We start from the raw sequence: 14,032 nt of genomic DNA on the forward strand, positions 1-14,032 counted from the left end.
CAAACAACTTTAAAGCCTACATGTACTTCATCCAAAAAGGAAGCAACCATGTCGATAAAAGGCCCTCATTTTTATTCTGTAAAACCTTTGTTTAGTTAGCACTAGTGATGAAATAAGTATCGCATACCAATTTCCAAAGAGAAAATGCACAAAATATTTCTATAAAAGAATTTACTTTCTCAACATCAAATTCATAAAAAAAATTGTGTTCTTGTTATGCAGCTATGCAAGGTGAGACAATAATAGATTGCTTGAGGGATACAACTTCTCCTACAAAATGTGCACCAAAGCAATCAATTCCTTTGGAGAGGTTCAAAGCACCATAATATATGTAATTGTGCAACTATTGGAAGAGAAATCCACCAGTGCAACTCAGAAAATAAATTCAAAAGAATCAGATAAAGAAATTAGTAGAATAAACAAAGCATCAAGCAAAAGACCAAAGCTCATACCTGAGCAAAGTCACGAAAACTAGCTTTTTCAATACGACTCGGCAAGTCATGTAACCTGTGGGTTTTCTTTGCAACAATATCATTGAGGATTTTGAAAATATTAATCTGCAAACACACATATCATTACTCCTAAAAATTCCATTTTCTTATCCACCGTTAAAAATCAAACTATGTCAAAATATAAATTTTGAATTTTGAATATGAGAAGTACGACTATTTATCCTAGAAGTAAAGCAATCTGCATACAAAAAAATAAGTTTCCCTACCATATAATACATTCCATAAGACAATGTTGTTGAGTCATAACATAATATCCTTAAATTTTATGTACCTAACATGAATTGAAAATTTCTCAGCTTTTACATGATGTCAATAGAACATGTTTATAAATTACTACACTAGACACTCACTGAACCAAATAATATGGGAAAAAAAAAATATATATATATATATATATATGATATCGATTCCATTCATTTGTTTAATAAACTCTAATGTTTATATATGCTCTTCAACAAAATGTTTATTGAAAATATGGCTAGAGAAACACAAACATGATAAGGACCTGAGGTATAAACTTAGGCAACAATGCAAGGATGGAAGCAAAATAAGTATGCCTTGGAGCCATTATAGACAGAAGAGAGCAACAAAGAACCCACCCCACAAAAGCTTCTTTGATACCACCTATTATGAACTCACTAATAGCACTCATCAATATTCATAGGAAGAAAGCAACACCAAAAGAAACACTATAATGCTCCCAATATAGTCATGAGTGCCTGCCTTATTTCACATCTTCATGAGATTTATTCTCTCTCAAAGAATGACAAAAGATCCTTGGAGTTCAGTATAAATTCAGTCGTGGGGAAAGATTTGGGGTGATGCACCTTGTTTTATCTTGCCAGAGCACTATTCATAATTCATGGCAGAAACAAAACCATAGAGGTTTTGTTGGTTTGAAGGAGGCTCTTCTAGAGGCATATTTCCCCATGAGGTCCATTTAGGCACACTGAACATGTTTTTAGAGTTATATGGTTACACGGCCTACATTAACATTTGTTGCATCATTGATGCAGACCCCTATTCATAGCTTTCACCGATGACTCAAGACCACATGGGTGGATGATGTGTGCTAGAGGAAAACCTTGGAAGATGAATGCCCTAGTATAGCAGATGTCCAAGGCACGACTTATGGAAATGTAGGGGTCAAACATAGGCCAAAGAAGAAAATGCCCTATCTTGTAGGAGGTCCAAGACTCCAAAGCATGATATGTGGCAAGAAGAGAACCCAAAGGAGGAACATCAAGCAGGCGTCCAAAGTATTCTAAAGGGTCTTTCGGGGGATTACAAATAATGACATAATTTGAGGCATGTTCTTTGCATATTTGGCATGACCTCAAGGAAAAGTTGAAATTTCAATTTGTGATTAAATCAAAACCTAAAACCTACTCTAAGAGCACCTTAACTCTTAAGGTATCTAGCTCTCTCTTTTTTTATTAGGGTTTGATTTGAAAGGTATAGATAGAGGTGATAAGATAAGATAATTTTGCTAATGTCCAATGAATGACCACAAAAGTAGGTCAACGAGACTAAAGACTACAACCAGCATGACTACAATGTAGGAGAGCAAAAGCAGCTCCTAGAAAATGTAGAAAATAACATGAAGAAAGTAATCTACAGTAGTACATGTTAACCACTCAAATTGTATTTGAAGACTTGTCAGAGGTTCCATGGGAAAAGCACATTCAAAAGCATTTCATCATCGTCAGATCATGTCAGAATGCCAAAATTACAGACTTTCGGAATTCAAGAATTTCACTTGCTTCCTATCTTCAGTCTATGTGTTCCAGATTCTGCAACCCTGTGGGGATTATGTAAAAATGATTCTAGTATGATAAAAAAAGAGTCATGTAAAAATCCTAGGTAGCTTAGGACTATACTAACAAGTGAGTTCACCCTAGGGAGTTTCTTTTTTCTCAACCCATTATTTTTGTTATTCAACACTTATAATCATTTGAGTTTTTCTCCCAAACATTACACCAAAGCTAGAATGTGGCTTGATAGTAGAGTCTTAGGTGAGTCCTAGTATCTAGATTCGATGCAAATCACCATACTAGATCATCTCTGAAGTTTCGCAGAATTTGGATGAGTCTAAGTATGACCTTTTAGAAATTTCCCACTAGTCGGAATTTTTAATAATTATTTCATGTAAAATGTAATAAGTGTTGTCTATAGAAGTTGTTGGGGGTATGAATAATCAAAATTAGACCTCTACACCTCAACTTTCTATGTAGACACACTTTGAGGGTGGAAAAATATGAATTTACCCCTCACAAACCCATTTTTCTAATTTCTGGAAAAAAAATGGCAAATAATTAGTTGGAAAATAAAAATGGGAAGAAAAATGAAAATGATCAAAATAAGATGGAAATTCCCAAATATTACACTCAAGTCAAAAAAAATAATGGGAATTCTTTAAGAGGATGGTCCAAGATGGTTAAAATTGTTGATTTGGGGTAGCATCGGATGTGCTCTAGACATGAAAATTAGTGGAGAGGCTAAAGCACATGAGATCTCCAAGAATCAGAAATGGTTTGGGTAGATTCTACCCGGTTTAGGAGATATTAAAATAATTAATATTTTTAATGGAGTTCTTATGTCTAAACTTAGGAAAAATAAAATATTAATGGGTATTAATATAAAATTGGGTTAGAAGGTTCCGAAAGACATGGATTAAGCCAAATCTAATCTTAGCCGTTAATTAGAGATGTAATCTCGGTCATTGAAGGACCAACAGGAAAAGTATAAGAGGAGGCTTGAGGGTTAGTTGGAGAACACACCAGAGTCTATGATTCGATTTTCTAGATCAGGGTTTGCTAAGAAAAGTCGAATCCGTGATTAGTTGCAGTGAGGGGCAATGAGTACGAGGCAGAGAGGTAGAGATAGTGCCGAGACAAGAGCACAGAAGTAGAGAGAGGCAGACGCTGAGCTAGAGAGAGCCACACAAAGCTAGTAGGGACTACGCAGAGGCCAGAAGGCCTTGTGTCATCCACACAAAGGCTGCATAAGTGAGGTAGAGGGTCGTAGAGGCTGCGCAGTGCCTCAAAGGGCTGACACAGGGGGTCCAAGGCTAACGCTGAGCTTCAAAGGTGGCTGCAAAGGGTTTCATGGGGCATATTTTCTTAATATCTGCTTCCGAATAGAGAGGTATTATTGCCGGATCATTTTCTCTACCGGGTGAGCTGGTTTGGCACCCAATTGTACACAAATAGACTGCGTAATAAAATAACCCTCAGAATTGCTACACCAGTCTTCCCAATTTGAGTTTTTCCAAGGACGAGTTGTCCAAAAATAACGGTGTCACTTGTGTGTTTGATATTTCTTTTAGCTGTTGATCTATAGATGGTTGAGACTATATTGTGTTTATTTTGATATTTATATGTTTAAATAACTTGTTCGTAATTAACAAGTAGGAGAAACAAAACAGAGAATACAGATAAAATTTATAACAGGTAATACTTAGAAATTTCAACAAAAATGAATGAGAGTTTTTCGAGGAAAAACGACGAAAAATATTTTAAAGTGGTCCAAACTAATGTTGCAGGAAACGCCCCCAGATCAAAGTCCCAATCCGCAATCTGTACGGATGCGTAGGTGAACCGCCCTCTGAAACGTGTTTCGGTGGATCGTGTTGATAAATCCGATTCCTGCCATTTCCAGAATCGTACAACCGATTCACGTTTCGGTTTTTCCGAAACGTGTTTCGTACAATGGTTCGGTCGTACGAAGCGTAGCGCTTCCAAGTCTGATCCGTACGGATCGCAACTGCTTCGTTCGAGCACCTGTTGTTTCCTCCACGCGAGCCAAAAAAAGTCACTTTTTTATTTTTTATTTTTTTTTTTGTTTTCCTTGGTTGAGGGTGGGTCCACCTTGGGTTAGTTAGGGTGAGGAGGAGGTTGCCATGGTACAGAGACAGTTGAGCAACTATATGCTTAACACTGGTCCATTTGGGAGCATGCATGCAATTAGAGATCGAAAGATTTTTTCTTCTCTTGAGTGGTGGAACATGCATGGAGATGCTACTCTACTTCTACAAACTTTGTCATTGCGGGTGCTATCACAGGTGGTAAACACTTCTTCTACAGAGAGGTGTTGGAGCTCTTATTCTTTCAGCCACAGTGTTAAAAGGAACAGGTTGAGTTTAGACCAAGCAGAGAGCTTGGTTTATGTTCATTACAACTTGTGATTGTTGCCCCATTACTGTGATGATGCAAAGACTAAAAAAGACCTTAAGATTTGGGATAGGAATCCAGAGGAGCCCAATTTGGAGGATGGAGTGTTGTGATTAGAGCAATTAGAGGATGCTCTTATCCAGGTATGTCCATTATGGTATGAATTTTGCTTATAAATCATTTCTCTAATTCCTTTTTTTAATCTTTTTTGTTAACTAATGGTTTTTTTGGTATGAATTTTTGGAGCAATTCCAAGATGATGATGACCGAGTTGAGATGCCACCCCCATCTGGTCCCTTGATTCCTAGGTTCCATGGTTCAATGCCAACAGCAGGGGGTTCATCTTCATCAGTTTCAGTGCCACAACTTCCACAAGCACCATCTTCTTCATTGCCACCACGTGGAGGCCCGCCACCACATTCTCTTCGTGGTGGAAGGAGAGATTAGTAGATATATTCACAATTTACTTCTTTTGTCATAGATTAATCATTAGACTTGTAGGCATGTGAATTGGAACCATTTTTTCTTGCCGGTGACCAAGTGACCTATTTTGTAGACATTATTATTTGAATTTTGGACATGACAAATGTTGACAGTTGCTCACTTGCTAGATAAATCATAATATGCTCTATGTTTTATGTTTTATAATATGCTTAAATGTTTTATGTTTTATAATATGCTTAAAAATTTGATGTATGTTTGTAATTGCTAGAATATAGATGGTTGATGCGAGAATAGTTAATCATTGATGTACATACTAGTAACTATAATGGAATCATGGATGCCATATCTATCTTGATTTATGTAAAAATATGCATGTTTTCATGTCTTCTACAACTAATTTGGTATTTGGCATGTTTGTTTTGAATATAAATGCAAAAAAATATAAATATACATATAGAAGACGCTTCACTTCCTAGACTTTTGGAAAATGACACTTCCACGTCCCCGCTTCGTGCCACATTCGTCCAAACCACTCTGGGATCAAATACTGGTCCACCAAGCCATTCCTCCAGTCAAAACGAATTGCCCTCCTGAAGATCTGTGCATATGGCATCAAGAATATTTTGGCCTCGATCTAGTTGTTTCCCTCTTGGATCTAGTCGTTAGCACTTGGGATTAAGTCGTTCCACTTGAAGAGGTATCTCTCTCTCTCATTTTCCTATTTAAGAGAGCTCTAGCTCCTCATTGTATCAGGATTGCAACATTGAGTTATTGGATAGCAAAGCTCTGTTGAAGTTTGTACTCAAACACTCTTTTTGTATCTTATAAAGAAGACTTTGGGGTTACATACTTTATGGTGTTATTATTCTATTCTTTATGGTAATATTTTTTTGATTCATTGTGCTTAATATTGTGAAAATTCTATCACTGCAGCAATTGATTTATTTTTCCTACTTATTCCACAATAAGTTATCTATGAAATTACTTCAATAAACATTAAATAAATATTGCTGCAAATATCACACCATAATACAGAAACAAACATATGCACAAGCATTAACACATTGACACAGATATTTTGGACAACAGTCCCCGAAAAAAACCCAATGTGGAAAAACCAGTGCAACAAGGGAGGATTTTATTATTCAACAATTCTTCAGTACAATAGGGTGCCAAACTGGCTTACCCACAGAGAGAAATAATTCTCCAACACTTCTCCCAATCCCAGCCTCAGCAAGACTGACCTCTGCGTGGCTCTCAAACCCTCTATATCAGCACTTGCTTGGTTGCGTCATCCCTGGGCCTCTCTACGTCACCCACGCAAGCCCAGCGAGTGACTGCGCAATCTTTTGTTGCCTCTGCCTCTATCTGAAAAGCCCTGTGTCTGCCTCTCCTACCTCAGCGCTGATCTCCAGTGGCTATTCCCGCCTCTCTACTCTATACTTGCTGCCTCCTGACTGCTCACCAGAACATTGGTTCAATTTCTCAGCTAACCCCTCCCCAGAAATTGAACTGACTAGTCTCCCTCAATGTGTGCTCTAAGTGACCCTCAAGCCTCCTCTTATACTTTTCTTGTTGAAAAATCAACGGCCGAGATTAAGTCCCTAATCAACGGCTAAGATTAGATCTAGCTTGATCCGTGACTTTTGGACCATTCTAACACAGTTTTATATTAATTCACATTAATATTCTATTTTCCCTACGTTTAGACTTAGGGACTCCATTAAAAATATTAATAATTTTAATATCTTCCAAATTGTTTAGAATCTGCCCAAACCCTTCCTGGGTATTGGAGATATCATGTGCCTTAGCCTCTCCACCAATTTTCATGGCTAGGGCATGTTGTTGCACAGATTGTCACGACAACGCTCAGACCGGGGGCTGTCACCCTGATCCCCGATCTCCGTTTAAGCATGTCTCCCGCGGCTAAGGGGGGTAGACCCTATGAGATGATGAAGACCAACTGTGGACCAATTGGGTTGGGAGACACGAAGAAACGAGCACTAAATTGATTTTGTTAAGTTAAAAGACCAGTGCCTTATAGAATAAATGATTAAACGATTATTTATCAAATGTTGCATAGATATGAACTTATTAACAATCGTTTTACCATCAAACAACAGAGATTAACTTTAACCACATGCGAGATAATCAATAAATGCTTAATGACTTAATGATACTCCAGCAATTAAAAACTTCGAAAAATAAAGCTCGATTCACAACCAAGTAATTTTAAACGCTAACCAGATATCTCATTTATGTAGCTAATCTTTAAAATGATCATTCAAGCATGCTAAATCTCATAAAATGATAAACATTAATTCCACATCAAAATTTAAGCCTTAGCAGAGAAGATAAAACATGATAAATCTCTGAGTTAATACTGAATCTGGAAAAAAATCTCCACAATATTTTTATGTTTTCAAATAAAACAAGACTAGGCTAACTAAAGTCTAAATAAATGAAACTTTAAATCTAAAATCTAAACTATAGAACAAAAATAAAGAAAAGCCAAAAAATTATTTTTTATGCTTTTTTAAAAGTTTTATAATTTTTTTTATGAATTTTTATGTTATATTTTTTTTTAAAACAAACTTAAAGTTAAACTAAACTAAAACTAAAGTAAACAAAAAAATGAAATAATTAAAATCTAATCTAAAACACTAAAATCAAAAGTAAAAAAAAACTAAGGACTAAATTTTTTTTTTTTATGATTTTAAAATTTAAAATTTAAACAAAACTTAAATCTAAAAGTAAAACCCTAAAAAAAAGAGCCGGAATCTAAAGACCTATATCTAAACTCTAAAACATTCTTTTTATCATTTATTTTTTTATGAAAATAGAAACAAAATTAAATCTGAAAAATAATAAAAAAAGGAGAAGTAACTATATGCTACCCTAAAAAAAATCGAACCCAATTACATCAGCCAAAAAGCATAAAAATAAAAAAGGAACGTCGAATGCACTAACTGAACTAACCAGAACACAATGGAAAATAAAACTAAAGGAATCGATGTGCTTGTTTATCGCATTATGCAGGTATGCGGAATGACTGCGTGTTTTATCGTTGAGATTGCTGCGTGCTTTTTTCTGGCAGGTTGAATAGCAGGCAGACTAGAGACGGAGCTGACTGTGTGCGGTGTGCAGGAGTTCTACGCCCTTTTTTTATATTTGCTTGATGTGCTGCAGGTTTGGTCAACAGATTGGACAGCAGAGGGATTGAACGATAGCGTATGAGGATAGCAGGTCGATAGAAGTAGAGGTTGTGGGTTGGATTGAGTGTAGAATGGTAATCACGTGGAGATTGGTGCGGGTATGGAGCTTATGGTGAGTTTTTGCAAGTGTTAACCCTGAAACTGAACAGCAAAAGGAAACGGGGCGGTGGCAGAGATCAAAAATGATGCGTTTGGAGAGGAAGAGAAAGACTGGCAGCGTGAAAGATGACAGAAGGGATGGCAATACGATGTTGCAGCAAAGGGGCAGAACGAATGACAGCAGAGAAGGCAGTGTAGTGCAGGTCCAAAATTCGAATTTTCTCCCAAAAAAAATTGAAGAAACCAAGCAACAACAAGCAGATTGCCCAGAAAAACCACTGAAGCTTTCCACAAAATTAATATTTGAAATTCCCTGCTCCAAATTTGCCTGATAAAACCCTGAAAATTTCTCAAACACCTGCACCTGTAACCTGCAAAAGAAAAGAAAACCTAAAATAATATGTGCATAAAACAAAATTAAAACCCTAGATCAGCTAAATAGCATTTACAACTTTTGACTCTTAAACAGCCAGATTTATCAATAATCAGCAGTAATATTATCAAAATTCCAGATTTACTATGAAAAACTTCAGAAATCTCTCATGCAATTCAGAAAAACAAACTTAAATGATAAACCCAGGATCGAAACTGGCTGGGCTCTGCAAGAGAATGCTTGCGGGAGTTGGCTGGTTCAGCCGAGAACTTCCCCAAACGCCCACTGATCTTCTTCAATAAGGGTTTCCTGCACAGCTCACTTCAACCATCAATAAAGAGAGAAAAAACAGTACTAGATCTCAAATGCAATGGAGATACCTACCATTACTTCAGAAATTCTAATACCATTCAAACCCTAGCAAGTGAACAAGATACCTGTGTTCAGCAATACTCTATAATAAGCTGTTAGTAATGGCTGAAAATAAAAATATGCAGAAAATAAAATAAAATAGCTCACAGCACTTCCAGAGAGTAACACCAGCAAGATTTCAACCCCAAAGTCTTTCTTTACTAGCACCAGACAAGTTTACAAGAGAGCTTCTTCAGCACAAGACTCCAAGATCCAATGATCTCAAATGACCCCTAGCACCCTATTTAAAGGAAAAATTCCCAACAGCTAGTTCGAGTGATCCACGTCAAAATGATCTCGACCGTCGATGAGGATCAAGATATCTCTTGATCTCATCCGTCGAATTTTTAATGTATTAAAAAATTGAAATTCTGCATTTATTTACTCAAAATATTATTATTTTATTATTTTTAGGTTTTTTACTTTATTTTATTATTGTTTATATACATATATTTTTTTAATTATTTTTTTTCTTAATTTTTTAATTTTTAATTTATTTTTAAATGGATCCTCGAACTTAGCTTTTGGGAAAATCACCTAGGACCTAGGACTTAGGACTTATGAGGGGATTAAAACATTTCTTAACCCTCAAGACACTTTACATCATGACTTTTACAACTTTACATCCCAAGGGGGGAAACCCATTTGACATAGACCCTCATAAACCACCCAGTTCTGCGACACAACTATAATCTAGCAAATTAACACACTAGGATTCTCCTAAGATTCTAATGACAAAATCCATTCCGGCTTTGGGGTTAGGCTGAAGGAAAACTCTGCCGATCATGGATCGGTGAGACGAAAAACCTTCCGGAACGTAGATTATCACTTAGAAAATTAGGTCCACCTAGGCAATTTACATACATGACTCATATCTGCTAAGATTATTTACAATTTATACATGCAGACTGGGTTTACAACATAAATTGATCAAGCTGTCGAATGGCACGGACATGTCGATCAAGCGCTATCCCTTTTGCGAAAAAGGGGGCGTACTGCTATGGGTAGTTGACCCGTAGTGGTCAACATCTGGCTCTACTTGGGGACACGTTGCTGCACTGTAGGAATGTGAGAATCCAGAATCTGCATCCACGCAACACACAACAGAAATAAGTAGCGTCCATTCAAACAGCATCATATAACATCTAAGCACATAAAAGATAGAAGCTCTTCATTTATTAACAAGGAAAGTAAATCTAATCCTAAATCAGAAATAAAATGTTGAAACAAGGAGTAGGGATAGAAATACAATACAAAGGATGCCCTATGGCATCAGATATCATCTTTGAAGAACAACTTGAGCATTTGGCCATTTGCAGGTAGATCAAGTGGTTCGCCATCCAATCTGCTCAAATGGAATGAGTTTGGTCCAGCTATGTCTCGAATGATGTATGGTCCCAGCCACAAACTGTCGAACTTCTTATGTTTTCCTGGTTTTTCATTCTTGCGGTCCCAAAGTAGTACCATATCTCCCACCTGCAAAGATCTAGATCGAGAGAATTTATCAAAGCTTTTCTTAATGTTAGATTGATTTTTACATATAGCATCAAAAGTTGTCCTACGAGCTTCATCTAACTCCACAATCTGATCTATTCTATTCTGAACAACATCTTTATTAGTAGAAAAATTCTGGAGGAGCTGATAAGCTGGCAATTTGAGGTGCACAGGTAAAGTTACATCCAAGCCATAAACTAATTCAAAGGGAGATTTACCAGTAGCTTTCTTCTTAGTGATTCTATCTGCCCATAAAGCATACTTGATTTTGCTGTCCCATGATCTCTTATTATCTCCTACTATCTTCTTGATAATGGTTATGAGATTCTTGTTACTTGATTCAGCCAGACCATTACCCTGAGGATAGTAATTTGACGAATGAGATAAGACAATGCCATACTTAAAACAAAAAGATGAAAACTCTAAGGAACTAAAAGCTTTGGCATTGTCAGTAGTGATCTTAGCGGGGACACCAAATCTAGTAATGATGTTATTTTCAATGAAATCCATAATAACCTTTTCAGTGGCATTCTTAGCAGGAATGGCTTCAACCCATTTAGTGAAATAATCCGTAGCAGTCAAAATCCATGAGTAGCCATTGCTAGAATTTTCATGGAACTTCCCTATGAAGTCGAGACCCAAAATGCTGAAAAGGTGCCTCTACAATGACAGGTTGTAGGGGCAAGGCAGCAAGCTTCTGTTTCCCAGTGAATAGTTGACAGGCTTGACAAGCTCTAACAAACTTGTGCACATCAGAAAAGATTGAAGGCCAATAATAGCCAGCTCTCAAGATTTTGTGGGCGGTAGTTCTAGCAGCATAATGACCACCACAAAATCCTGAATGAAACTCAGAGATTAATTTCTTGGACTCAATGTCATCAACACACCTGAGCACTATGCCCTTTTAGTCTAAGAGCCCTTCTCTTATGAGCAACTAAATGGTTAGGACATGCAAGATTCATCAAGTAATAAACTATGTCCTTGTACCACTCATGCTCTGCTAATCTTTGCAGTTCCGGCGAAGATAGATCGCTAAGACAGAACAAACCAAGAGTCTTTTCGTTACCTTCAGATGTACCTTGGCCTTTGACCAGCTTGGTGGGTCTGATTTCTAAATCATACTCTTGTATTTTAGTAACCCACCTAGTGCGAGTCCCTAAGCAATCGGTTTGAGTTAATATATCCTTAACAGCAGAATGTGGGACGAAAGCAATGATTTTAGAATAACCCACATAAGTTTTAAAGTGCTTAAGAGACTTGACCAGGGCATAAGCCTGCTTTTCCATGGTATTGTACTTCAATTCGGAATTTTGAAGTGCTCTACTCATGAAAGCAATAGGCTGCTCATGACCATCTTTATTCTTTTGAAGCAGGACACCAGCAATGGTATCTTCCGAAGCAAAAGAAAAAATCATGAAATCCTTGGAATAATCGGGACTAACTAAGACAGGATATCTTGCGATAGCACATTTGATTTCTTGGAAAGCCTTTTTGTCGTCTTCTTGCCAAACAAATTTTGCATCTTTCTTTAGAAGATTTTGAATAGGCTTAGCTATTTCTGCGTAATTTGGAATAAACCTTCTAATAAAATTTATCTTTCCGAGGAAAGACTGAAGGGATTTAAGATTATGAGGGAGAGGAATCTTTTGGATTGCTTCAATTCTTTCAGGATCAATCTTGATTCCTTCCTTAGAAATGATATGGCCGAGTAATTTCCCTTCCGTTACTCCAAAAACAGACTTAGTTGGATTCAAAGAAATCCCGTATTCTCTACATGTATCGAAAACCTGCCTAAGATGATTTACATGACTGATACCATCTTTAGAAAAAACAGTAAGATCATCTTGGTAAATTTCAATAAATTTCCCGATTAACCCCTTCAAGGCATAATCCATAGCCCTTTGGAAAGTAGCCCTAGCATTTGTTAATCCAAACGACATTCTGATATATTCAAAAGTACCCCATGGCGTTGTGAATGTGGTTTTATGACGATCTTCCTTCTTAACCCAAACCTGATTGTACCCAGAAAAACCATCTAGCAGCAACATCATTCCAGAACCGGTTACTCTTTGCAACAAAGTCTCCATGTTTGGCAAAGGGTAATTATCTTTCTTGCATGCTAGATTAAGGTTTCGAAAATCGACACACAGCCTTATCGTACCATTCTTTTTCCTAACAATCACCAGATTCGAACACCATGTTGAATGCCTTGTTTGGGCGATAATCCCTGCTGCAAGCATTTTCGCAAGTTCTTTCTGAACCAAGGGGGCTAATTTAGGATTAATTTGCCTAAGTTTCTGACGAAAGGGTTTAGCATTTTCATCTTTTAAGGGGATAGTATGTTCCATGACATCTTCCCTATAGCCCTTTAATTCATCATAAGAAAAAGCTAAAACATCTCGATATTCGCGAAGTAAATCAGTTAACCTTTTTCTTTCCTCCACACTAGTACCTCTACCAATTTTAACGATCTTTGGGTTTTCAGAAGTACCAATGTTTATCTCGAGATATTCGCCTGGGTCCATCTTATTTTCTTCTCTCAACTTCGTGGCATCATGCCGATCAAAATGTTGCTCTAAGGCAACCACATTCCTAGGAGTAGGATTTATGATATGCTCATGATTTAAAGATCCATCCTCCTCAGAAACTATCCGGAAATCCTCAAACTCATCCAAACTATTAAGAAAACGAATGACTTGCTTTTCATCATTGAAGACCTGCCAATGCTCTGAGTTATTTGGAACAGATGGTCTGAATATTACTTCCATTTTGATCTTGTCTTTAATTAGCTCATCAGATAACTGGAAAGTAGTAGCAACTACGGCAAGTTCATCTGCCAAACTATTTTGCTCTCTTGGAATTGCTTTGAGGTCAAGGGCATCAAAATGCTCCATAGTATCCCACACAGCATTTCGATAATTTCTTAATCTTTGATTTCTGCATGTGAATTTGTTTTTACGTTGCATGATAACTAAATCAAAATCCCCCTTAATGCTAAGGAATTTAACCTTCAAAGACTTGGCCAACTCAAGCCCCAAAAATATAGCCTCATATTCAGCGACATTGTTGGTTGCTTCAAATTCTAATCGATAGGCAAACTTGAAAATGTGACCAAGGGGAGATTTAAGCACTATTCCAGCACCTTTACCATGCCTAGACGATGCACCATCGAAGTACATATACCAAACTTTACCCTTGAGATCCCTAATCTTATCATCGGGAGGAATTATAAAATTAGACATGATGGCATAGTTCCCAATGTCAGATTGCTCTTTGATTATTTCGTTGTGAGGTCTCTTAGGATCTTCAACA

General features: G+C 37.0%; 1 protein-coding gene across 6 annotated transcripts in view; it reads right to left on the minus strand.

Annotated features, from left to right (window-relative positions):
• LOC149203713 (uncharacterized) overlaps nt 1-14,032 on the minus strand; it is a 554,312-nt gene that overhangs the window by 342,113 nt on the left and 198,167 nt on the right. For 5 of the 6 annotated variants that reach the window (XM_089403545.1, XM_089403544.1, XM_089403543.1 and 2 more), the window contains exon 12: nt 453-557. The exons of the other annotated variant lie outside the window; for it this stretch is intronic. In XM_089403545.1, coding sequence (XP_089259671.1) covers nt 453-557 — 105 coding nt within the window. The remainder of the gene's footprint in view (nt 1-452; nt 558-14,032) is intronic. 6 annotated transcript variants of the gene reach the window in all.

The sequence above is a fragment of the Pinus tabuliformis genome, chromosome 2_1 (assembly GCF_031772625.1).
Source record: "Pinus tabuliformis cultivar Carrire ecotype Pingquan chromosome 2_1, CPIR1, whole genome shotgun sequence".
Classification (NCBI taxonomy): domain Eukaryota; kingdom Viridiplantae; phylum Streptophyta; class Pinopsida; order Pinales; family Pinaceae; genus Pinus; species Pinus tabuliformis.